Source organism: Lontra canadensis, unplaced genomic scaffold (genome assembly GCF_010015895.1).
Source record: "Lontra canadensis isolate GAN:19392208 unplaced genomic scaffold, GSC_riverotter_1.0 scaffold169, whole genome shotgun sequence".
NCBI lineage: Eukaryota > Metazoa > Chordata > Mammalia > Carnivora > Mustelidae > Lontra > Lontra canadensis.
This window is the reverse complement of record NW_022631163.1, coordinates 1,699,099-1,724,226: the sequence shown is the minus strand read 5'-3', so window position 1 is coordinate 1,724,226 and position 25,128 is coordinate 1,699,099. Positions and strand designations below refer to the sequence as shown.

Genomic DNA, 25,128 nt, shown 5'->3' with positions numbered 1-25,128 from the left:
GTTGGGCTCTAGATAACATTATCTTATTTAATCTTTCCAACAAGATAGACATAATCAGCCTCAATTTTACAGAGGCAGATATGAAGTAATTTTCATTTAACCAAGTTAGGAAGAAGTAATACCAGGCTTTGCACCTAGATGTCTCTGACTCTCTGAGTTAAAAACAAACAAAAACTTCTCATCAAAGGAACAACCATACAAACGGGTGAATATATTCTAACTAGTCTGCTCATGTCAAGTTAAAACTATTTCAGAGACATGGAATTAACTCACACTCTACTATCGAGAACTCTTCATGGGTCTGTGAGTCTCACAGAGATGTATGGCTCTACTTTTATCTACCTGGCTAAACTTTTCTGCTATGGTTCTCACTGGGTTGGGGAGAAGAGGTGAAATTCCTATTGGTTTTGCTATTTTCTACTAATTTTGACAAATAACTGACATGGTGAGGATAGACATTAATCTTAATTCTTAAAATTAATGTTTGTCATTAGTTTCAGAGTGTCAATTATTCATGTCCTATCTCCCACCTTGATCCTAATGTCTGGCACATAAGCAACTGCCTCCGGGGAGGTCTGAGACATTGCCCCTTCATGTCTTGCTGAAGCCAACTCTTCCACACTACATCTATCCCCTTTATTCATTCTCCTCTTTTTCCTCCAAGTTTACTTTTTGCTAGTTTTTGTTGTATTAAGGGAACCATTTCACATTTATTCACTTAAAGTTCACTTAAAATTTGCTTGAATTCACCTAGAAAGCTCAACTTGACCCAAGAATGATCTAACAAAGCATCACAAAAAATTTTATAGGGAAATAGCAGTTGAATTTCTTACATTGTATCAATGATGTTGCCAATTTTGTGTTGATAAGCTCTGCGGTGCAAAGAGTTGCGAGTATGGAACATGTCATATAGATTCCCAACCTCCTGCAGTAAAACATAAAATAAATATTAATGCAGGATCAGGTTCTGTTACCCTTCTTAGTAGACAAGTACACAGGACAAGGAAAAGGGATGGTGACAGACAGACAAGAAAGCTATGCACAGGAGCTACCTCATTAAAATTCCTGAGCCCATTGAAAAACTAAGGGGCAGGAGAGTAAAACCATTTCTTGGTTTGCAACGTTTCTTCTTAGTAACAAAATCTATCCCTTTGGGGCGCCTGGGTGGCTCAGTGGGTTAAGCCGCTGCCTTCGGCTCAGGTCATGATCTCAGGGTCCTGGGATCGAGCCCCGCATCGGGCTCTCTGCTCGGCAGGGAGTCTGCTTCCCTTCCTCTCTCTCTGCCTGCCTCTCTGCCTGCTTGTGATTTCTGTCTGTCAAATAAAAAAAAAAAAAAAAAAAAAATCTATCCCTTTAACTCTGTAGCAGGATGTTTTAGGCATCTTCAGTATGTTTTTTAATCTCAACAAGTCTAGAAATTAGGCATCATTCTTCTTATATTCTTTATTCTCAAAAGAAAGACTTTTTCTTTTTCTTTTTTTTTTTTTTAAAGATTTTATGTATTTGACAGAATGAGAGAGAGAATGCAGAAGCAGAGGGAGAGCAGGCAGAGGGAGAAGCAGGGTCCCCACTGAGCAAGGGAGTCGATCCTAGGACTGTGGGATCATTACCTGAGCCGAAGGCAGACACTTAACCATCTGAGCCACCCAGGTATCCCAAAGAAAGACTTTCTGTAGTATAATGCCATACTACTCTTTAGTTACATGACTCTAATCTAGCAAGGACCTAATGATTTAGTATTTTACCTATTATGAAACACTAATATAGATCACTAACTACAGTTAAGGATGAGACTTGAGTCAAACTTTCTGGGCTGAAATTCTAGTTCTGCCATTTAATAACTCTGTCTTCTCTGTGCTTCAACTTGCTCACCTGTTAAGTGGCATAAGAATAGTATCTATTTTATAGGGTTGTGAGGACTGAGTTAATCCACCTAAAGCATTTAAAACAGTGCCTAGCACAACACTCAATAAATGTCTGTTGTAATTTTGTTATTTTTTAACAATGCAGAAAATGAAAAGAACTTTATGATACTTATAAGTGCTAAGTGTAAAGTAAAAAAGATTGATAATTTACCAGGTTGTGATTTTTCCAAATTATTGAATGATTACTTCTAGACTTTGAACTAGGAACAACACCTTCTTTATTGTTCCTTTGACATAGCTCACCTTATCTCTAGGACAAATACACTTCCCATTCTCTACTTCACAGACACGGGCAAATTTAATAAAGCGCTTGTAGTCAAAATTATTTTGGATTCCAAGATGATGGCAGTCCCTGGAAAGATTCCAAAGCAGAGAGATGAAATTCTTCAATGAGGAAACTGTACCTTAAATATTAACATTAAATGTACCCAAGGATTTCATTTTTTTATGTATTTAAATAAAAATAAAATATATTTAAATGATATAAGGATTTTAACCAATTTTTCTGAAATGTTCAGTGCATACCTGGCAAAATAATCCCATTTGTCCACATCGATGCCAGTTCTTTTATTGGCCACTATCTCATAAAGGAAGTTTTTCTCTTTAGGACGCCCTTTATATGGCCACTGGAAGATAAGAAAACTCACCGTAGATTTAGGATACGAACCATATCTATTTACAAGCAAAGCAAAGCAATTGTGTTAACCCAAAAATTATAAACAGATACTTTAATGGGAATGTGAGATAACTTAGAAGGTTCTACTTTTTCCTTCTTCCACTTAATTCCTAAACTAGTAGAAAAAGGAAAAGAAATGCTAAGGTATGTGATATCCTATTAATACTAAACCTTGTGCCATTGAAAGGATCCTAACTCATTGCATTTATTTATTTATTTATTTTTAATATTTTTATTTACTTATATGACAGACAGAGATCACAAGTAGGCAGAGGCAGGCAGTGAGAGAGGAGGATGCAGGCTCCCCGAGGAGCAGAGAGCCCGATGCTGGGTGCCGTCCCTGGGATCAGGACCTGAGCCGAAGGCAGAAGCTTTAGCCCACTGAGCCACCCAGGTGCCCCTCATTGCATTTCTGATAACCAACATCTTTCTTCTTTTCTTGGCCTGAAAGTTTCTTTAAAATATAAAATTTAATTATAAATTGGTAAGAATGTCCCTCATATGCTAATGCTTAAATTCATGCATGAAAATAGTATTATCAAAGTAGTTACACATCTAGTCTAAATGAAATGATTCAGCCCCACGAGCCCCCACATCACGCTCCCTGCTCAGCACGGAGACTGCTATTCCCGCTCCCTCTACAGCTCCTCCTGCTGATGTGCTCTCTCTGTCAAATAAATAAAATCTTTTTTAAAAAAGAATTTTTGAAGCTCCCATATTTTGGGAATAGAATATTTGCTTCAAAATCCAGCTCTTCACCTTACATTTTACAAATAGATTTGCATATACTCACTGAAAAAAACAAACTCAGAGGGAAATTATTTTTCAACTTCTTTTTTATTATTTATTTTTAAAAGTATTTTATTTATTTATTTGAGAGAGAGAGCAAGCATGAGCAGGAGGAGGGGAAGAGGAAGAAGCAGACTCCCTGCTGAGCAGGACGCTTGATCCCAGAACCCTGGGATCATGACCTGGGCAGAAGGCAGATGCTTAACCCAGGTGTCCCATTTATCTATCTCTCTATCTCTCTATCTAAGGGGGGGGGAGGGGCAGATGGAGAAGGAGAGACAGAATCCCAAGTAGGCTCCATGCCCAGCGCAGAGTCTGACCTGGGGCTCAATCCCATGACCCTGAGATCATGACCTGAGCCTAAACCAAGAGTTGGACACTTAATCAACCAAGCCACCCAGTCGTTAAGTGTCTGCCTTCAGCTCAGGTCATGATCCCAGGGTCCTGGGATCGAGCCCCACATCAGGCTCCCTGCTTGGCGGGAAGCTTGCTTCTCTCTCTCCTACTCCCCCTGCTTGTGTTCCCTCTTTCACTATCTCCCTGTCAAATAAATGGATAAAATCTTTAAAAACAACAACAACAGCAAAAACAAACACAAAAAAACAAAAAAACAAGCCACCCAGGTGCCCCTCAGCTTCTTTTTAATTAAAACAAACAAACAAAAAAAAAAACCTAAACTTTCCTTTGAACTATTCAACTTTTTTTCTAGTTCTTCATATATCTAAATATTTCAGATGTGATTTTTTTTTTAAAGATTTTATTTATTTATTTGACAGACAGAGATCACAGATAGGCAGAGAGGCAGGCAGAGAGAGAGGGGGTTAGCAGGCTCCCACTGAGCAGAGACCCTGGGATCATGATCTGAGCCGAAGGCAGAGGCTTTAACCCACTGAGCCACCCAGGCGCCCAAGATGCTATTTTTTTATAATTTTATTTTTTTCTCTTCTTTTTGAATTTCCTTTTCTGAGCTCTGCCTCCTCTTATCCTTTCCTCCCCCCACTTCCCATTCCCATTCCCCCCAGCACTCAAACATGTTAATTTTCATGGAGAAACAAGACACACACCTCTACATTTTCCAAACATTATCTCTGGCTCCTATATAGAATACTGCATATATATTCACCAAAAAATATTTACATATGTATTTTAACTTGGGGGGGGTAACTTCTAAAGATCTCAGTTAAGAGATTAAAAAAAATAGATAAGCCTTTCATTTTTTTTGTATTAAAGAGTAGAAACATATAATGTATTTTATCACTTAGTCTCCCTTAAATAGCCAAATATCTCTTTTCTTTCTTTTTCTTTAATTAAATTTTTTAATTTTTTTATAAACATATAATGTATTTTTATCCCCAGGGGTACAGGTCTGTGAATCGCCAGGTTTACACACTTCACAGCACTCAACATTGCACATACCCTCCCCAATGTCCATAACCCCACCCCCTCTCCCCACCCCTCTCCCCCCTAAATATCTCTTTTCAAATAGCTCTGAAGGAAACTAGGAAAGACTAGATGGGAAACACAGTCAATTCAAATTAAGTGGTACAAAAACTTACCGAAGAATCTTTGATTGGTGATTCAAGTGGTCCTGCAATTTGTTCCTTGATAAAGCAAATGTCTTCTTCAGGGACAAGACCGTAGTATTTCATGACTGCTTTGAGTCCATTAGAATTAACGAGGTGCTCAAACATTATCACTGAGCCCTGTTCATGCTAAGAAAAGTCAACACAGTATGGTCTGTTATAGACTCCAGTGTATTAGGGACCCCAGATAATCCAAATTATTCTTGATTCGAGGTAATTCAAAGATAAATTTCTACTGCATGTTAATTATCTAGCTTTCGACTACTGTCTTGCAGATATTTTCTTTTTAAAGTAGGCTACACACCCAGCATGGAGCCCAATGCAGGGCTTTAACTCATGATCCTGAGATCCAGACCTGAGCTGAGAGCAAGAGTCAGATGCCTAACCAGCTGAGCACCCAGGCACCCCTTGCAGATATTTTTAAAAACCTGTCAAATTTGTCTGTATTTTACTAGCTTATAAACATTTTACATATCATGTTCATTATTATTTCATAAATATATTTAATACAGGGCACCTGGGTGGCTCAGTCAATTAAGCATCTGCCTTCGGCTGAGGTCATGATCCCAGGGTCCTGGGATGGAACCCCTCTTCAGGCTCCTTGATCAATGAAGAGCCTGTTTCTCCCTCTGCTTCCCTGCTTGTGCACTTGCTCTCTCTCTCTCTCACTCTGTCAAATAAATAAAATCTTTAAAAAAAAAGTAATAGATATAGTTAATGAGATATAATCATTTACAGTACAGAAGTACTGCACAGATATGATACAGAAGAATATTACCCAGTCACACAGTAGAATCCTGTTTGAATGAGCATCACTATAAAATTCAGTTCAGTTGAGGGGCCTGGCCGGCTGAATTGGTGGAGCAATCTCAATCCTGGATTGTGAGTTCAACCCTAACATGGGGTGTGAAGTCTAGTTAAAATAAAATTAAAAATTTCAAAAAAGGGGCGCCTGGGTGGCTCAGTGGGGTAAGCTTCTGCCTTCGGCTCAGGTCATGATCTTAGAGTCCTGGGATCGAGCCCGCAGGAGCCTGCTTCCCCCTCTCTCTCTGCCTGCCTCTCTGCCTACTTGTGATCTTTCTCTCTGTGACATATAAATAAATAAAATCTTTAAAAATTTTTTTTTCAAAAAAAAAAAAAAAATCAGCTCTATTGTTTCACCAACCTTGAAACATCAAGTTACAAATTCTGTTAGCACTTCCATCTAGTGGCAAAACGTGGTAACTGCAAACTTGCCAGTAAAAACCAAAGTGTTCTGGAGCTCTGAGGTCAACATCTACATGGGAATCTTGAACTAGCCTTTCTATTCCTCTGTCTCTGCTCACTCACTCATAACTGTAAAGATCAAATGATCCCCTGAAGACATCAGTGCCATCACAGGTCTTACCAAAAACTGATTCAATATGAAAACAAAACACCTGGGGGGACCTATAACTATTTTTAAAAAAATGAATAAGATGCATATTAATTATAAAGAGAAAAAACAGTTAAAGTTTATAGTGGAGAAATCTGGTAAACATTGCCTTAATGAAATGATCAAAGTTAGTATCACCAGCAATGTGCTAAACAGATTTTATGTGCCTCTGATGTGAAATACTAAGAAGATATAATGTGACATTCTACTGAAAATACATACTCTGACAGTATGCATCAGAAAACTGCAAACATCAGACAAATTGAGGGACATTCCAGAAACAACTCAACTGTACTCTTTAAAAATAACAAGGTTGTAAAAGATAAAGACTGAAGACTTATTCCAGATCAAAAGGAGAGTAAAGAGAAATCACAACTGAGTAGTATGTATGGATCAGGGAGGAGGAAAAAAGTTTTCTTCCTCCTTTTCTATATGGACAATTGGTGCAATTTGAAAGGAAGTAAAAATTAGATAATAGTATAGCACCAATATTAATTTTCTGATTTTGGTACTTGTACTGGGGTTATGTAAAAGAGTGTTCTTGTTTTTAGGAAATACCCACTGAAGTATTTAGGAATGAAGGGGTTTGTGTACAACTTATTTTCAAATGGTTCAGAAAAAAATATTACTTTTTAAAAGATTTTTATTAAGTAATCTCTACACCCCATATGGGGCTCAAACTCATAAGCCAGAGATCAAGAGTCCCATGCTCCACTGACTGAGCCAGCCAGGTACCCCCCAAAAATGTATATATTACAGAAAAATTTAAGTCCCCCAAAGATAGTATGGACAAGAGCAAGGAAAATTATAAGCAACTCAGGAGTAAATATAACAAAAGATGTATAAAGTCTTTATGGAGAAAATTATAAAATTTATAATGCAAGAGAAAAGGGCCAAAGATACTCAATAAAAGAACAGGGTGTGAAAAATTGTCCTACCAACTATCAAGACTTATTATAAAGTATAGTAATTAAGAAAGTGTGGAATGGGGCACCTGGGTGAGTCAGTGGTTGTGTGTCTGACTCATGATTTCAGCTTGGGGGGTGATCTTGGGGTCATGGGACTGAGCCCCATGTTAGGCTCCCCACTCAGTGTGGAGTCTGTTTGGGATTCTGTCTTTCTCTCCCTCTGCCCCTCCACTGCTCCCGTGCTCTCTCTCAAATAAATAAATAAATCTTTAAAAGAATAAATATAAAAATAAAAGAACAAAAATAAATAAATAGGGATACCTAGGTGGCTCAGTCAGGTAGACTTCTGACTCTTGATTTTAACTTTGATCATGATCTTCTGGGTCATGGAATTTGCTCTCAGTAAAGGGGTTTGCTTGAGGACTCTCTCTCTCTGTCCCTCCCTCCTCTCTCTCTCTCAAAATAAATAAATCTTAAAAAAAAAAAAACATAAAAATAAATAGAATCCTAAAGTGAAAAGCCAAAATTTTTTTAACTTTAATTTTTTAAAGTTTATTTATTTACGTAATCTTCACACCCAATGTGGGGCTTGAACTCAAAACCATTGAGATCAAGAGCTGCATACTCTAGTGACTGAGCCAGCCACCCAGGCAGCCCTGAAAGGCCATTCTTTTTTTTTTTTTTTAAGATGTACTTATTTATTTCAGAGACAGAGCACAAGTGGGAGGGGCAGAAGGAAAGAGAATCTCAAGCAGACTCAGTGCCAAGCAAGGAGCCCCACATTGGTCTTGATTCCATGACCCGGAAATCAGGGTCTGAGCTGAAACCAAGAGTCAGACCCTAACTGACTATGCCATCCAAACACCCCTATTTATTTATTTTTACTCTTTTTGTTGTTGTTGTTTAAGATTTTATTTTTTATTTGACAGAGAGAGAGACAGAGAGAGAAAAATACAAAGTCTTTCAAAAATGAAGACTTGGAAATCAGGGTGCCTTGATCTCAGGGTTCTGAGTTCAAGCCCCATGTTGGGTGTGGATCCTACTTTAAAAAATAAATACAAAGACTTGCAAATGGCCGAATAGATCCTATTTAGATGAGTCTTGCTGAAGAAAACAACTATTAAGTCTGGACAACTTCCTACAGGTACTGGCCAGTGACCAAAAGTGAACAGATGTGAGAAGAAAGTTAACACTTGGAAGAAAAAAGCCTTGGGCAACATGCCAGTTCTTTCATGGCCTGTAGCATGAGGTCCCAAGGCAGCAAAACTACAGAGAAACTACCCATCTTAGTTGAAGAACTAGAATACTTCATCAGAATTTAAAATTTGAGAATTAAAAATTCTCAAAAGGCACTGTTAGAAAAAATGAATTGGCAAGTTCCAGACAGGAGAAAAATCTTCACAATTTATATATTATACACACACACACATACACACACACACACTACATACACTATTTTATATATATAGTTAAATCATATACATATATAATTACTCAAATCAACAATTAAAAGGCAAACAATCATATTTTTAAACGGGCTAATGTTGAAAGAACTCTTCATGAAAGATATATCAATAAAGCACGGGGCACCTGGGTGACTCAGTTGGTTAAATGTCTGCCTTCAGCTCAGGTCACGATCTCAGAAGTCTGGGATTGAGCCACACATCAGGCTCCTTGCTTAGCAGGAGCCTGCTTCTCCCTCCCCTCCCCATTTGTGCTCTCTCTAGTTATCTGTCACTATCTGTCTCTCTCTCTCAAAAAAATAAATAAAATCTTTAAAAAAAATAACTACAGGAAATGGTATTCAGTGTATATCAAAGAATGTCAATCAAAAAAAAAAAAAAAACCAAACAAACCAAAACGCCCCACCTAAACCCCACAAAACACCACTGACACTTATTAGGCAAATCTAAAAAACCAAATGTTAATGAGGCTACGGAACAGGAAATCTCCCACACTCCTGACAGAGCATAACATGGTACAGTATGGGACAGGTCGAGGAGTTTCTTACAAAGCAAACATGCATCTACTTTATGATCTGGTACTTGCAGGCATTTTACCTAAAATAAATGAAGACATTTTCCATGAAAATCATGTACAGTGATGTGTATAGCAACCTCATTTGTAGTCAAAAAGTGAAAACAACCCAAATTCTATCAAAGGGGAAAAGGATAACCCAATCACAACTTACCCATACAATGGAATATTAACTCAGCAATAAGCAGGGATTAAGAGGTGATGCACGCAACATGAAGGAAACTCAAAATCATCATGTTGTGTATGAATAAAAGCAAGACACAAGAGAGTATCTATGAAATGATTCTACTAAAATTAAATCTAAGAACAGGCAAAGCTAAGCTATGTTGATAAAAATCCAGATGAGGGAGAAGCGGGCATTGACTGAGAAAGGCATAAGGGAATTTCCCAAGAAGATGAAGACATTCCATATCTTGACTTGGGTAGTGGTTACGTGGATGTATACAACCGCCCAAATTCATGAACCAGGGTCTCGGACTGGCTCAGTCAGTGGAGTATGCGACTCTTGATCTTGGGGTTATGAGTTTGAGCACCATGTTAGGTGTAGAGATGTCTTAAAATAAACAAACTTTAAAAAATTTTACTGAACTGTACACTTAAGATCAGTACAACTTACTGTATATGAATATAGTTTTTTTCTTTCTTTAAAAGAAAAAAAAAATAGGGGCACCTGGTTGGCCCAGTTGGTGAAGCATGTGACTCTTGATCTCGGGATCAAGAGCTCAAGCCCCACACTGGGTGTAGATGCTACTTAAGAAAAGTAAAATAGCCAGGCTGTGCGCGACAACAAAGGGAGCTCAGATGAGAATTGGTTGGTGTTCTGGAGCGGGTAGAGGGTACTAAGGAATTCTACAGATCAAGGTCCTTTTAACGTTAGAAAAGCTGCTCCTAGACCCTAGGGCTAGGTAATAACTTCCTAAAAGCTTTAAGTGACAAAAAGGCACTAAAAGCTCTCTCAGTTCAAAACCGAGAAAAAAAAAGCGACACAATCTTTCTGCAAAGATCAGATGAAAGGTTCTGACCTTGCCATGAAATCTGGTGTTTTGGGGAGCCTTCAGATAGCCTCGTTTGTTGAGAGGAAGGGGCATGTGTATGAGGAAGCAGAGATGAATCGTTCTGGAGACTTCTGTATGGAAAGAACTGTGGGATTTACAATACGGGAACCAGAAGCACATCTATCAGAAAGCCAAGTTTTTGAGGTAATCGTATTGGTAAAGAAACCATACGCCCTGATTAAATAAACACTTTGAGCCTTAAAACAAACAAGCTCTCAGAGTGTCCCCAGCAGGATGCCCCGATGAGCGATCTTTCTGGCTTGCATTTTGCTGGCCCACGAGGAGTCACACTTGAACCTGCATCACGTGGAGATTTCGATCCCTCTCCTTTCTCCAATAAAGGAGTGCCCCAGATAAGCATGCATTGGCTTCCAGCCCCATCCCCGGCAAGAACAGGAGACACGTGACGGAAGAATCTTCCATTAGTTTCAGAGACTAAGGTCCTCAGTGGTGTAAAGTTTCACATTTCATACTTGTTAGAGACCTGTGCGGACTAAAGGTGCCAAGGCCCAGCTACCCCAACCTGGCCCCTGATGGTAGATGTGACCCTGCGACTTGCTTGGCTAATACAACGTGAATAGAATTGACGGGCAGAAGTTTCCAGAGCCCATGAGTGCTCTGCCACATGGTTTCTCCCTCAACACCAAGAAGATATTTGTCAGTTAAGCCCGCATATAAGCAAATATAAACCAAAGCTCAATAAATGTAGACAATGTTTACCAAGAAGTATAAAAACATCACAAAACTACACTTAAAAAAATTCTCCCCTGGTGCCTGGTTGGCTCAGTAGGTTAAGTTAAGCCTCTGCCTTCAGCTCAGCTTGTGATCCCAGAGTCCTGGGATTGAGTCCCACACTGGGCTCCTTGTTCAGCTGGGGAGTCTGTCTGTCTGTCTCTGTGTCCCCCACCCCCTGTTCATGTACACGTACTCTCTCAAATAAATAAAATCTTAAAAAAAAAAAAAAAAAAAAAAGAAAAGTAAAATATTTTTTAAAAAGAAAGAAAATAGAGGTTGACATGGAAGAACCAACCATTCAGTACATACTAATATCCTTTTCTACTCCAGGTTCCAGAAATATAATGTGGCAAAAAATGGAAGCCAGCATAACTTCACTTTTCAAAAAAACTGATTCCAAAGACATGGGTCAGCCACCTGCATATCCTTAATTATAAAATAGTTAATATAAATGATAGTTAATATAAATGATGAAACTTGCCTGGTATCGGCTATTTCATGATAAAGAAAAAGTAAGTTAAAAAGAAGCTGGCCTTTTATTTAATTTTTTTCAACAGTGTGATAGAACAGTAAGAGCATTAAATTAGCACCTAGAGGGACAACTGGGTGGCTCAGGCAGTTAAGCATCAGCCTTTGGGTCAGGTCATGATCTTGGGGTCCTGGGACTGAACCCCGAGTTTCCTGCTCAGCAGGGAGTCTGCTTCTCCCTGTCCCTCTGCACCTCCACCCCACTTGTGGTCTGTGTGTGTCTCTCTCATATAAAAAAATAAAATCTTTTTAAAAAAATTAGCAGCTAGGGGCTCCTGGGTGGCTCAGTGGGTTGAGCCTCTGCCTTCAGCTCAGGTCATGATCTCAGGGTCCTGGGATTGAGCCCAGCATCAGGCTCGCTGCTCAGCAGGGAGCCTGCTTCCCATACTCTCTCTGCCTGCCTCTCTGCCTACTGGTGATCTCTCTCTCTCTGTCAAATAAATAAATAAATTTTTTAAAAAAATTAGCAGCTAGAAAACCTGGTTTTCTAGTGCTGGCTCTACCATTTAAAAGCTTTGTGATTTTTTTTTTTTTAAGATTTATTTATTTGAGATAGAGAGACAAAGAGAGAGAGCATGTGAGCCAGGGGAAGAGGCAGAAGGAGAGGAAATAGACTCCTCCCTCAGCAAAGTGGGGCAAAATCTCACCACCAAGAGATAATGATCTGAGCCGAAACCAAGAGTTGTTCACTTAACTGAGTAGCAACCAGTGCCCCAAGCTTTGTGATTGTTTTGTATATCAGTACACCTTTGTGAGCTTCAAGTTCCTTCACACTTATAAAAATGTAGATAATGGAGGTGCCTGGGTGGCTCAGTGGGTTTACCCTCTGACTTTGGCTCGGGTCGTGATCTCAGAGTCCTGGGATCAAGCCCCACAACAGGCTCTCTGTTCGGCGGGGAGCCTGCTTCCTCCTCTCTCTCTGCCTGCCGCTCTGCCTCCTTGTGATCTCTCTCTCTCTGTGTCAAATAAATAAATAAAATCTTAAAAAAAAATGTAGATAATGATTCTTTCCTTAAAGACTACTGGGAGATCAAATGAAATATATATTAGTATACTATAATGGGGAAGTATACTATCACACAGCAGTGGTTGCTTGAATATAGGACTACGTACCGTCCATTTCACATCTGGGCGAGCAAGTGGAATAAATCTTCCATCAAACATATGTGAAAATGGCCCATGACCTTAAAAACAAAAAACAGTCTTAGAACAAGGAAACTTTTTAAGCTGGTAAAAGATGAATCTATTTTTTTAATCTTTTAAGCTTAACTTGAAAACCAACGGAAATTAATAATCTATAAGTACATCACAAAATACAACAAACAAATCCTCCCTTCCTATTTTCTAAAACAAGAGAACAGGAAATAAAACCACATAGGAAAGTAAGCTGTCCATGGAAGGATCTCTGAGTCATCAGAGCTTACATAATTCTGAGGAAAGGATAGTTTTTGTGTAACTTAAAGGAATGGTAAGGAAAAAACTGGCATCTTCAGATTGAATATATTAGAATAGCCATTTTAAGGGTGTCTGGGTGGCTCAGTGGGTTAAGCCTCTGCCTTTGGCTCCAGTCATGATCTCAGGGTCCTGGGATCGAGTCCCGTATCGGGCTCTCTGCTTGGCAGGGAGCCTGCTTCCCCCTCTCTCTCTACCTGCCTCTCTACCTACTTGTGATCTCTCTCTGTCAAACAAATAAGTAAAATCTTAAAAAAAAAAAAAAAAAAAGAATAGCCATTTTAAGACAATTGACTGGGGTGCAGGAAGAAAATAATATAACTTTATTTTTCTACTCTCATCCTTTTAAAAGGGATCTCTTTTCATGTAAATTTTATAATGTACTTAATATATTTTATAGAAATATACACACTCAGATTTTTACTGCTGATGTGGGCAACCAAAAGTAGAGCTCAGCTCACTAGTTCACCTTATTTATAAGTGATTTTTAATATTCCACTCATTTAATAATATGAAACTCTGTTGACACACAACTCTGTAATTATCAGAATTTCTGAAATGGGTTACTTGGCTGAAGGACTCTACCTGGACCAGGCCAGGGCCTTTCTGCAAATCACAGTCTACAAAAAGCCTCATGAATGCAGTGCTAGGGACTGGCAAAGTTTTCCCAATGACATCCTCTCAAAATACCTAGATCTGTTAAATTTATCATCTAGGAGTGATACTGGTCTACTGAAATCTCCAAGCCAAAGACAGTGCCCTACCCCTTTAAGAATCCCGCTGTTTGAAAGACTGAGACCTCCTTTTCTCTGCCCTGAGGGCACACATAAACTCTTAGGCTTCTGCAATAGGGTAGGAATAAATTACAAAGATAAGGGGGTAAAAACTCCTATAACAAGAGGACAATCTCTTTTCTCTTTCTTTGTCAAAGAAGGATGATACTCTTCTACTTGGATTTAAGTGGTCCAAGACCTCACCTGGATCAGGGAAGAAAAGCAGTTCTCTAAATCTGTTGTTAATCTGCTAGCACAGGGGCACCTGGGTGGCTCAGTGGGTTAAAGCCTCTGCCTTCAGCTCAGGTCATGATCCCAGGGACGGCACCCAGCATCGGGTTCTCTGCTCAGTGGGGAGCCTGCTTCCCCCTCTCCCTCTGCCTGCCTCTCTGTCTACTTGTGATCTCTCCTGTCAAATAAATAAATAAAATCTTAAAAAAAAAAAAAATCTGCTAGCGCAGATTATGTATTCTAGGTATGAGAAGAATGGATTTGATAAAATAACTGAAAGATAATGGCAATTTTTTCACAAGGAGAATAAAACAAAGATAATACAGCCTCCTAAACACAGTAGTCAAAAAACCTCACTATCAGAAAGTCCTTTCATATAACTTGTAGCAAACATGTGTAATGTGAGAAATACATTGAAAGACTACAACAACAACAATAATAAAAAGTAGCAATGCTTTGGGGTTATGAATCATTCCAGAAAGAAGCAATGGCACATTTAGATTAATGTTAACTGTAGAATTAAAACACAATTTTCATATATCTTTTGGTTAATCAGATTTTTAAATTTCAAATTACGTGGACAGCTTTCATTCTTTGCACAGCATACCGAGATCATGACAAAGGCCAGCAATCTGAACACAGAGCACATCCCGTTCACTTATCTGCAGCTCTGGTTGTTTCTCCCGCAGTGCACGAACCAGACATCCTGCTAGATACCCTACACTGCAGAGTAAGCAAAACAAAAAAGCAACATAAAGTCACTCTTCCGTTTGAAAGATGATACTATTAGACCTCAAGAAATTTAACATGTTTCTCAAATGTTCTAATGTATCTCTACAACAAGTTAACAGAGTAGTCAAGTAGTCTGTTTCAGAACTAAGCAGAAACACACAAACAGAATCCCCAAAGCAGGACCTCTTGGCTCACAATCAATAATCACTAGGGAAATGCAACATCAAAACCACAATGAGATACCACCCTCACATGCATTAGAAAGGCTATTATAAAACCAAACCAAACCAAACCCCCCAAAAACAAAATAACAAATGTTGGCTAGGACAAGGAGAAATGAGAACTCTTATACACTATTGTTGGGAATGTATAATGGTGCAGCCACTATGAAAAACAATATGGCAGCTGCTCAAAGAATTAAAAATAGAATTATCATATGATCTAGCAGTATGTAGCCAAAACACTGAAAGCAGGGTCTCAAAGAGATATATGCACACCCATGTTCATATCAACACTATTCACAATAACCAGAGGTGGAAGCAACCTGAGTGTCCATTCACAAATAAAGGGATAAACAAAATATGGTATAAGTATATAACTGAGTATTATCGTCTTAAAAAGGAAAGAAATTCTCACACATGCTCCAGCATAGGTGAACTTTGAGAAAATTATGCTAGTGAATGGATCCAGTCACAAAAAGACAAATACTGTAGGATATTACTTATATGAGGTACCTAGAGTAGTTAAATTCATAGAAACAGAATGTAGAATGGTGATGACTGGGGGCTAGAAGGAGAGGAGAATGGGGAATTGTTATTTAATGGATATATAGAGTTTCAGTTTTGCAAAATGAAAAGGTTCTGGAGTTTAGCTGAAGAATAATAGAGATATATTTAACACTACTGAACTGTATACTTAAAAATGGTTTAGATGGTAAATTTTATATTTTGTGTATTTTATCACACAAAAAATTGTTTTTCAAAGAAGCAGGACTTCTGGCTTTTTAATGTTTACAACATAGAATGAAGATAAAGGGCTGACAAATGCTAAATGCACTTTTAACACTTTCCCCCTGAAAGTAATTCCTGAGAATACAGTATCTTTCTTTTTCCCTTTAACTCTGAACTCCATAAAGTTAAAGACAATTGCTACCTTGTTGGTTTGGTAGGGCCTAGTGAGTTTTCAATAAATATGTGTTGATGAATGAATGCACATTTGGGTAGACACTTGTGTTCTTGCTATTAAAAACACTTCAAAAAAAAAACCCCACAAAAGACAAAAAACATTTTAAAACAAACAAACAAAAAAAGAAGTAAAACAGTGTGAATACTTCATGAAACCTAGAACTGTCCAGTTCTTCCCAGCGGAGCCCATGTTCTCCAGGCTCCAGATTTTACAATGGAAAAGCAGACCAAATTCTCAGCTTAGTTGTATGTAACAGAGGTGTCACCGTCTCTAAGCCTGTGAATATTTTTCTGATCTACAAATTTCCTGATAGGTGAAGAAAATCATCTGCTTTCAAAGGCAATTCTATACAAGACTAAACAGGAAAGTTAAATAATCAAACTTACAAAGTTAGTCATAGCAGTAATAGACCCTGTTGGGTTTTAAATATTTCAACACAAATATATCATCCAAATGACCTGTCAATAGACAGTTTGATTATCTTTCCAGTAAAGATCTGAATTGGCTTATAAGAATACATAAAATAAACAGAATATAGCAAGGTAAATCAAAGCCTCAATTTTCTTAACAACAAAATATGGGTGTTATTACCATTTTGTAAAACTATTTATTCTCTAAAAGATGAGATGAGACAGTCATTTCATGCTATAAGGAAGGTGCTTAATCACTGTAAATTCCCCATTAACTGCCTTCTTACCCTAGACTGTGCTCAAATCGATTGTGCGAAGCACCTGGAAAAATGTAGTAACTGCCTCCCAACTGTTTGATATATCGAAGCCGCTGAAATTGAGGTGTGTCAATGATTCGGATGAGGAGAGGGTGGAGTTCAATGTGGCCATGGATAGGATCATTAATTACCTAGAAAATTATGTTTAAATTAATATAAGTAACAACATGTAAGTCCAACTAAAATTTTTGTGCAACCATTCCTACCTACAGTGCACAAAGCTATTCAATTGTTCTCAAGTAAGAACTTGACTACAGGCAACAATAAAATATTAATATCATTACCTTACTACTACCAGACAGATCAAGTATATTAGATCAGGGTATATTTTACTTCTTCTTAATGGATTCCAATAATAGAAAGATTAGGATTTCAGTCTTTTCATTTTGATTTGATTAGCCTTTAATAAGTTAGTCTTGTATTCAAGTTTAACACACTCATTCAGATCATAAAAGCCATATTGCCATAGGCAATGAGTATATTTTCTCCCCTAAATGTATCTATATACTACCTATTAGGGAGAGAGGGAGGAAGAAAGGAAGAAAGAAAGCTTCCTATCATATACATAAGAAATGTGAGGCAGGAAAATAAAATCTGTATACTTAATATTACTCAGAAATACTTTTATTTAGTAAAAATAAATTTTACAATTATTTGTTACTCTAAGTTTAAACAAGGTTAAATATGGGTCAAGGTTTAATGCCTCTCTATATTCTCTAAGTAAAGATACTTCTTGGGGCACCTGGGTGGCTCCATTGGTTAAGTAACTGACTCTTGGTTTTGGCTCAGTCATGATCTCAGGGTAGTGAGATGGAGCTCTATGTCAGGCTGTGTACTCAGCACAGAGTATGCTTAAGATTCTCTCTCTCAGGGGGGGGGGGGGGTGGGGGGGGCTGGGTGGCTCAGTGGGTTAAAGCCTCTGCCTTCAGCTCAGGTCATGATCCCAGGGTACTGGGATCGACCCCCCGAATGGGGCTCTCTGCTCAGCGGGGAGTCGGCTTCCTCCTCTCTCTGCCTGCCTCTCTGCCTACTTGTGATCTCTGTCTGTCAAATAAATAAATAAAAATAAAATAAAAAAAACGGTTCTCTCTCTCTCTCTCTGTGGGGCACCTGGGTGGCTCAGTTGTTAAGCATCTGTCTTTGACCCAGGTCATGATCCCAGCGTCCTTGGATCGAGCCATATATCGGGCTCCCCAGTCAGCAGGGAGCCTGCTTCTCTGTCTCCAGCTCCCCTGTGCTTGTGTTACCTCTCTTGCTATATCTGTCATAAATAAATAAAATCTTAAAAAAAAAAAAAAACAGGGGTTCCTGGGTGGTTCAGTGGGTTAAAGCCTCTGCCTTTGGCTCAGGTCATGATCCCAGGGTCCTGGGATGGAGCCCCGCATCAGGTTCTCTGCTCAGCGGGAAGCCTGCTTCCCCCTCTCTCTCTGCCTGCCTCTCTGCCTACTTGTGACCTCTGACTGTGAAATAAATAAGTAAAATCTTAAAAAAAAAAAGATTCTCTCTCTCCAAACTAAACAAATAAATAAAAATAAAAGTTAAGAAAAATTTTAAGGGAGGGGTGCCTGGGTGGCTCAGTGGGTTAAGCCTCTGCCTTTGGCTCAGGTCATGATCCCAGGGTTCTGGGATTGAGCCCCACATTGGGCTCTCTGCTCAGCATGGAGCCTGCTTCCTCCCCTCTCTCTCTCTTCCTGTCTCTCTGCCTACTTGTGATCTCTGTCTATCAAATAAATAAATAAAATCTTGAAAAAAAAAAAGAAAAAATTTAAGGGGTGCCTGGGTGGCTCAGTCGTTAAGTGTCTGCCTTAGGCTCAGGTCATGATTCCAGGGTCCTTGGATTGAGTCCTGTATGGGACTCCCTGCTCAGCGGTGAGCCTGTTTCTCCCTCTCCCTCTCGCCCTGCTTGTGTTCCCTCTCTCACGTCTCTCTCTGTCGAATAAACAAATAAAATCTTAAGAAAAAAACAAAAGAAAAATTAAAAAAAGATTCTCGCTATCCCTCTCCCTTTGCCCTTCCCCGCAGTATATGAGTCCTCCCTCTCTTGCTATAAAATAAATAAATAAAATCTTAAATAATAAATAAAGATACTTCTTTTTTAACCATCCACAACAGCCTTTTAAAGAGAAAGATACAGAACAAAAAAAGGAATTTAGTGAATGATCTAATTCATGATTTTTCTTTCTTTTTTTTTTTTTTTTAAATTCATGATTTTCAAACTGCTTCAAATTTTTCCATTAAGTTTCTTAAAAATGTATGGAATTCTGTGAGGTGAAGGGCTTTGTATGTGTCATTTACTGCCATATTCTCAGAACTCATTACACGGCATAGTGCCTGACAAATAGTAGGAGCTCAAATATGTTTTATTTTAAATTTTTTAAAGATTTTATTATTTGAGAGAGAGAGAGAACAAGTGGTCGGGAAGGCCAGAGGGAGAGAGAAAGAGAGAGAGAGAGAAGCAGGCTTCCCACTGAGCATGGAGAGGGATATGGGGCTTGATCCTAGGACCTGGAGATCATGACCTGAGCCGAAGGCAGGTGCTTAACCCAGTGACTCACCCAGGCACCTCCTAAGTGACTAGTGACTTTAAGTGACTACTGTTGGGTGCCTGGGTGGCTCAGTCATTAAGTGTCTGCCTTTGATTCAGGTCATAATTCCAGGGTCCTTGGATTGAGTCCCGCATGGGGCTCTCTGCTCATCGGGAAACCTGTTTCTCCCTCTCTCCCTACTTGTGTTCCCTCTCTCACTGTCTCTTCTGTCAAATAAATAAAATCTTTAAAAAAAAATAAGGGGTGCCTGGGTGGCTCGGTGGATTAAAGCCTCTGCCTTTGGCTCAGGTCATGATCCCAGGGTACTGGGATTGAACCCCCCACTGGGCTCTCTGCTCAGCGGGGAGCCTGCTTCCCCCTTCCTCTCTCCCTTCCTCTCTGTCTACTTGTGATCTCTGTCAAATGAACAAATAAAATCTTTAAAAAATAATAATAAATAAATAAAATCTTTAAAAAAAGAAAGATATATTTAATATCTTTAAAATAAAAAAATAAATAAATGACTACTGTTGAGGCGGCTGGGTGGCTCAGTGGGCTGATTGTCTACCTTTGGCTCAGGTCATGATCCCAGAGTCCCAGGATCGAGCCCATCTGGTTCCCTGCTTGGCACAGAGTCTGCTTCTCCCTCCCCCTCTGCTTCTCCCCCTGCTCGTGCTCTTTCTCTATCACTTATACTCTCTCACACATAAATAAAATCTTTAAAAATAAATAAATAAAGTTGAACTGTCATTGGAAATATACATATGTTAAGATGCTATTATAGGGGCGCCTGGGTCGCTCAGTGGGTTAAAGCCTCTGCCTTCGGCTCAGGTCCTGATCCCGGAGTCCTGGGATCAAGCCCCGCATCAGGTTTTCGGATTAGCTCTCTGCCTCTCTGCCTACTTGTGATCTCTGTCTGTCAAATAAATAAATAAAATCTTTAAAAAAAAAAAAAAAGATGCTACTATAGTTAAAGTGTACCATGCCCGTACACAGAAATATATAAAATATGAATTAGAGAAGCTCAATGATGTAAAGAAGCTTAAAGGGGTTATCTGGTCCAAGATCTGAAGATGCTGGTGATAAAGAAGTCATTTCCTTTAAAAATAGCTCAATTCAAGTTGCATACTGACAGCGTGAGTCAAGTAATAACTAGAATTTACAACTTCATTAAATAATGTGTATGCATATTAACAAAGATGAGATGTTTTTTTAAGACAAGATTTATGGTTGATGACTGGTATTATAATTTTTCACCCTTCTCTATAAAACCACTTCGTCACCATAATAAACTATACCAAGTTCAGTCACCTCTAATAATATACCAAGAATGATGTGAAAGTATCCCTGGAATAGAAGACACAGTCAATGTTGTTAAATTCAACCTTTGGATGTCCTTATCAGACAAGAAAATGTTCCAAAATCTTTAAAGATTTATGTATGTATTTGAGGGGGGGCAGGCAGAGGGAGAGGGAGAGAGACTACTAAGCAGATTCCATGCTGAGCTTGGAGCCCAAGTCTGGTCTTGATCTTACCAACCTGAGTCAAAACCAAGAGTCGGATGCTCAACCCAGGTGTCAAATCCCAAAATCTTTAAATATATGACAAGCAGGGGGGCACCTGGGTGGCTCAGTGGGTTAAAGCCTCTGCCTTCGGCTCAGGTCATGATCCCAGGGTCCTGGGATCAAGTCCCGCATCAGGCTCTCTGCTTGGCAGGGAGCCTCTTTCCTCCTCTCTCTCTCTGCCTGCCTCTCTGCCTACTTGTGATCTCTGTCTGTCAAATAAATAAATAAAATCTTAAAAAAAAAATCTGTAAAATGATTAAGTGCCTTTGATGCATTTTGACATGAAAAGTGTATATTATATGTTAAAAATGTTTTTCAGTGAGTTCTTTTTTTTAAATTTTTATATTTTTAATAGATTTTGTTTATCTGTTTGAGAGAGAGAGAGAGAACGCATGGGGGAAGGGATAGAAGGAAACGGAGAGAGTAGTCTCCACACTCTCATGACCCCAGGACCCCGAGACCATGACCTGAGCCAAAGGCAGAAGCAGAGGCAGAGGCACCCCTAATTATGCTTTAAAAAAAAAAAAATTATTTATTTGAGAGAGAGAGAGAGAGCATGCGATCATGCACACGAAAGTGGGTAGAGGGACAGAGGGAAAGCAAGAACCTCAAGCAGTTCCACGCTGAGCATAAGCCCAACAGCAGGGCTTGATTTCATGACTGGAGACCATGACCTGAGCTGAAATTAAGAGCCAGAGACTCTGGGGCGCCTGGGTGGCTTCAGGGGGTTAGGCCTCTGCCTTGGGCTCAGGTCATGATCTCAGGGTCCTAGGATCGAGCCCCAAGTTGGGATCTCTCCTCAGCAGGGTGCCTGCTTTCCCCTCTCTCTCTCTGCCTGCCTCTCTGCCTGCTTGTGATCTCTCCCAGTCAGATAAATAAATAAAGAAGATCTCTCTCTGTCAGATAAATTAAAAAAAAAAAAAAAAAGAGCCAGAGACTCAATGACTGAGCCACTCAGGTGCCCCATCCTTTTTTTTTTTTTTTTTTTTTTTAAAAGCAAGCTCTATGCCCAGTGTGGGGCCTGAACTCGTGACCTGAGATCAAGAATTGCATGCTAAAAAGACAAAAAGAGTCGCATGCCCTACAGACTGATAGACTGAGCCAGGCACCCCAATAATTATCCTTATAGTGGCTCCACTTCATTAATGAACTTTTAAATTATTTTTTTATTTTTAAAAAATATTTTATTTATTTATTTGACAGATCACAAGCAGGCAGAGAGGCAGGCAGGGAGAGGAAGGGAAGCAGGCTCCCCACTGAGCAGAGAGCCCGATGAGGGGCTCCATCCCAGGAACCTGGGATCATGACCGGATCCGAAGGCAGAGGCTTTAACCCACTGAGCCACCCAGGCACCCACTTAATGAACTTTTTTAAAAAAGATTTTTAAATTTATTTTGAGAGAGTGTACACACTTGTGTGAGTGCATGAGCAAGTGGGGGGAAGGAAGGGGCAGTGGAACAGGGAGAATCTCAACCAGACTCCACACCGAGCACAGAGCCGGACAGGAGGCTTAATTTCACACACAGAGATAATGACCTGAGCCAAAATCGAGTGTCAGATGCTTAATTGACTGAGCCACCTAAGTGCCCCTGATGAACTAACATTTTTTTTTTTTATAAACTTTGGTCCTAAGAGCCCAAATAATTCTTTTATTATTATTATTATTATTTATTTATTTGACAGACATCAGAAGTAGGCAGAGAGAGAGAGAGGAGGAAGCAGGCTCCCTGCTGAGCAGAGAGTCTGATGTGGGGCTCGATCCCAGGACCCTGAGATCATGACCTGAGCTGAAGGCAGAGGCTTTAACCCACTGAGCCACCCAGGTGCCCCTGAACTTTTTTTTTTTTTTTTTAAAGATTTTATTTATTTGACAGAGATCACAAGTAGGCAAAGAGGCAGGCAGAGAGAGGAAGGGAAGCAGGCTCCCTGCTGAGGAGAGAGCCCGATGTGGGGCTCGATCCCAGGACCCCGAGATCATGACCTGAGCCGAAGGCAGCGGCTTAACCCACTGAGCCACCCAGGCGCCCTGAACTAACATTTTTAAACTATTCCATAATGCTGGGTAAGAAGTTGTTGGTAATTCAAGTTATATTATTTCCTATTCCCTTTCCAACTCTAAACGAGTATGAATATATTAAAGTGTTTTGATCAGTGTTTCTACTGTTATTTTTATTCTGCCAGTATTATTTAATATAAACTACTCCTTACCCTTACTTGTCACTTGTAAAGATTATATGATACGTTTCAAACAATCTTTTTGTCTATGCCAAACACGAGGATGAGAGGAGTAAGGCACCATTCCTCCTGCCCTCTGGAGGAAATAATAGAATATACGTCCAGAGTAGTGGCAAGAGAGAATGGGAAAAAAGAAAAGGGAGAGGAGGGAGCCATCAGAGAGATACAGAGCTGGTGATGTTATAATTTAACACATATTAAGAGAAAGTACATAAAGCAGGCATTTCACTCCCTTAAGATTCATTTGACAAATTAGCACCTGTTAGGTGCTATTTTAGCACCTATTAGGTCGAACACTATAATTCCTCTTTACTATTACACAATTCCCAGTTTCAGAGACCAACTAAATTTAGCATGAAGAAAATTGACCCAAGAATAAAAGTTTTGATCTTGGGTTAGGCAATGGTTTCTTGGATATGATAAGAGACATCTTGGATATGATTGAGACAAAAAGAAAAAAAACTAGGGGCGCCTGCATGGCTCAGTCGGTTAAGCATCTGCTCTCAGTTCAGGTTGTGATCCCAGGGTCCTGGGATCAAGCCCCGCATTGGGCTCCCTGTTCAGCAGGTAGACTGCTTCTCCCTCTCTCTCTCTGCTTGCTGCTCCCTTTGCTTGTGCTCTGTCAAATGAATAAATAAAAACTTATAAAAAAAACCAAACTGGACTACATCAAAATGAAAAGCTTTTGTGCTTTAAATAACAGCACCAAAGGGGTGCCTGGGTGGCTCAGTGGGTTAAGCCTCTGCCTTCGGCTCAGGTCGTGATCCCAAAGTCCTGGGATCGAGCCCCGCATCAGGCTCTCTGCTCAGCAGGGAGTCTGCTTTCCCCTCTCTCTCTGCCTGCCTCTCTGCCTACTTGTGATCTCTCTCTCTCTGTGTCAAATAAATAAATAAAATCTTTAAAAATAAATAAATAAAATAAAAAATAAAGAACAGTACCAAAAAAGTAAAGATGATCCAGAGAAGGGGAAAAAAATTTGCATATCATATATCTGAGAAGGGACTTATATCCAGAATATGTAAAGCAGTTTTTTGGTTTTTTTTTTAAAAGTAATCTCTATACCCGATATGGGGCTTTAATTCATGACCCTGAGATCGAGATCTGCACATGTTACTGACTGAGCCAGGCAGGAGCTCCAACTTGTAGGCTTTAAGTGACTGAATCATGAGCTTTGTGAATTATATCTCACTAAATCTGTTCTTTTAAAAAAACAAAAAGAGAGAATAAAAAGTTGATACCAAATTAGAGTAGGAATCAATTATTTGTTCCACTGTGCTGCTGCTGGAACTAAAATCATATAAGCTATCAATTTTATTACTATACAGTGACTTACTGACTAAAGTATTTAGTAACTTTAACATATATTCTCAACAACTGTAATTTATAATTTATAAATGTGGTTAGACAGTTTCCCGCTTCTGATGAAAAACAGAGCAAAAGTGAGCAAATGAAACTGTTGACTGTCTTGAATATTACTTCAAAAATATTTTGTTGTTGGGGCGCCTGGGTGGCACCTGGGTTAAAGTCTCTGCCTTTGGCTCAGGTCATGATCTCAGGGTCCTGGGATCGAGCCCCGAATCGGGTTCTCTGTTCAGCAGGGAGCCTGTTTCCCCCCGGCCCTCTGCCTGCCTCTCTGCCTACTTGTGATCTCTGTCAAATAAATAAATAAACTCTTAAAAAAAACCCCTATAATTTAAAAAAAAATATTTTGTTGTACATTGTAACTGTGAAAATGAGGTCACATGATCTCATCTAATAAAACTTATCTCTGTCCTTTCCGAAGAAGACACCCTATGCTGCCCTACAGGAGAGCAACTTCCTTCCAACTATAAGACAAAATTATTAAATATCATCTTTGAAAAGTGGTAACTCTATTTAATTCTTCATGAAAAGAATAAGGCATTTTAATATTAGGAAGCATTTTCAGAAAGGGCTAGGATTTGATTATTCTTCAAATAAAATACTTGCTATAAGAACCACCACTTGGGGGGGTGCCTGGGTGGCTCAGTGGGTTGAAGCCTCTGCCTTCAGCTTGGGTTGTGATCCTGGGCTC

General features: G+C 39.3%; 1 protein-coding gene across 5 annotated transcripts in view; it reads right to left on the bottom strand.

The window, feature by feature from the left end:
* Window positions 1-25,128, bottom strand: part of SAMHD1 (SAM and HD domain containing deoxynucleoside triphosphate triphosphohydrolase 1) — a 55,504-nt gene that overhangs the window by 19,303 nt on the left and 11,073 nt on the right. For 4 of the 5 annotated variants that reach the window (XM_032845763.1, XM_032845765.1, XM_032845764.1 and 1 more), the window contains exons 4-10: window positions 16,721-16,881; window positions 14,714-14,829; window positions 12,764-12,834; window positions 4,947-5,102; window positions 2,451-2,551; window positions 2,169-2,277; window positions 834-925 (exon numbers count right to left, since the gene is read on the bottom strand). In XM_032845763.1, the coding sequence (XP_032701654.1) occupies window positions 834-925; window positions 2,169-2,277; window positions 2,451-2,551; window positions 4,947-5,102; window positions 12,764-12,834; window positions 14,714-14,829; window positions 16,721-16,881 (806 nt within the window). The remainder of the gene's footprint in view (window positions 1-833; window positions 926-2,168; window positions 2,278-2,450; window positions 2,552-4,946; window positions 5,103-12,763; window positions 12,835-14,713; window positions 14,830-16,720; window positions 16,882-25,128) is intronic. The other variant, XM_032845766.1, reaches the window with a different exon arrangement.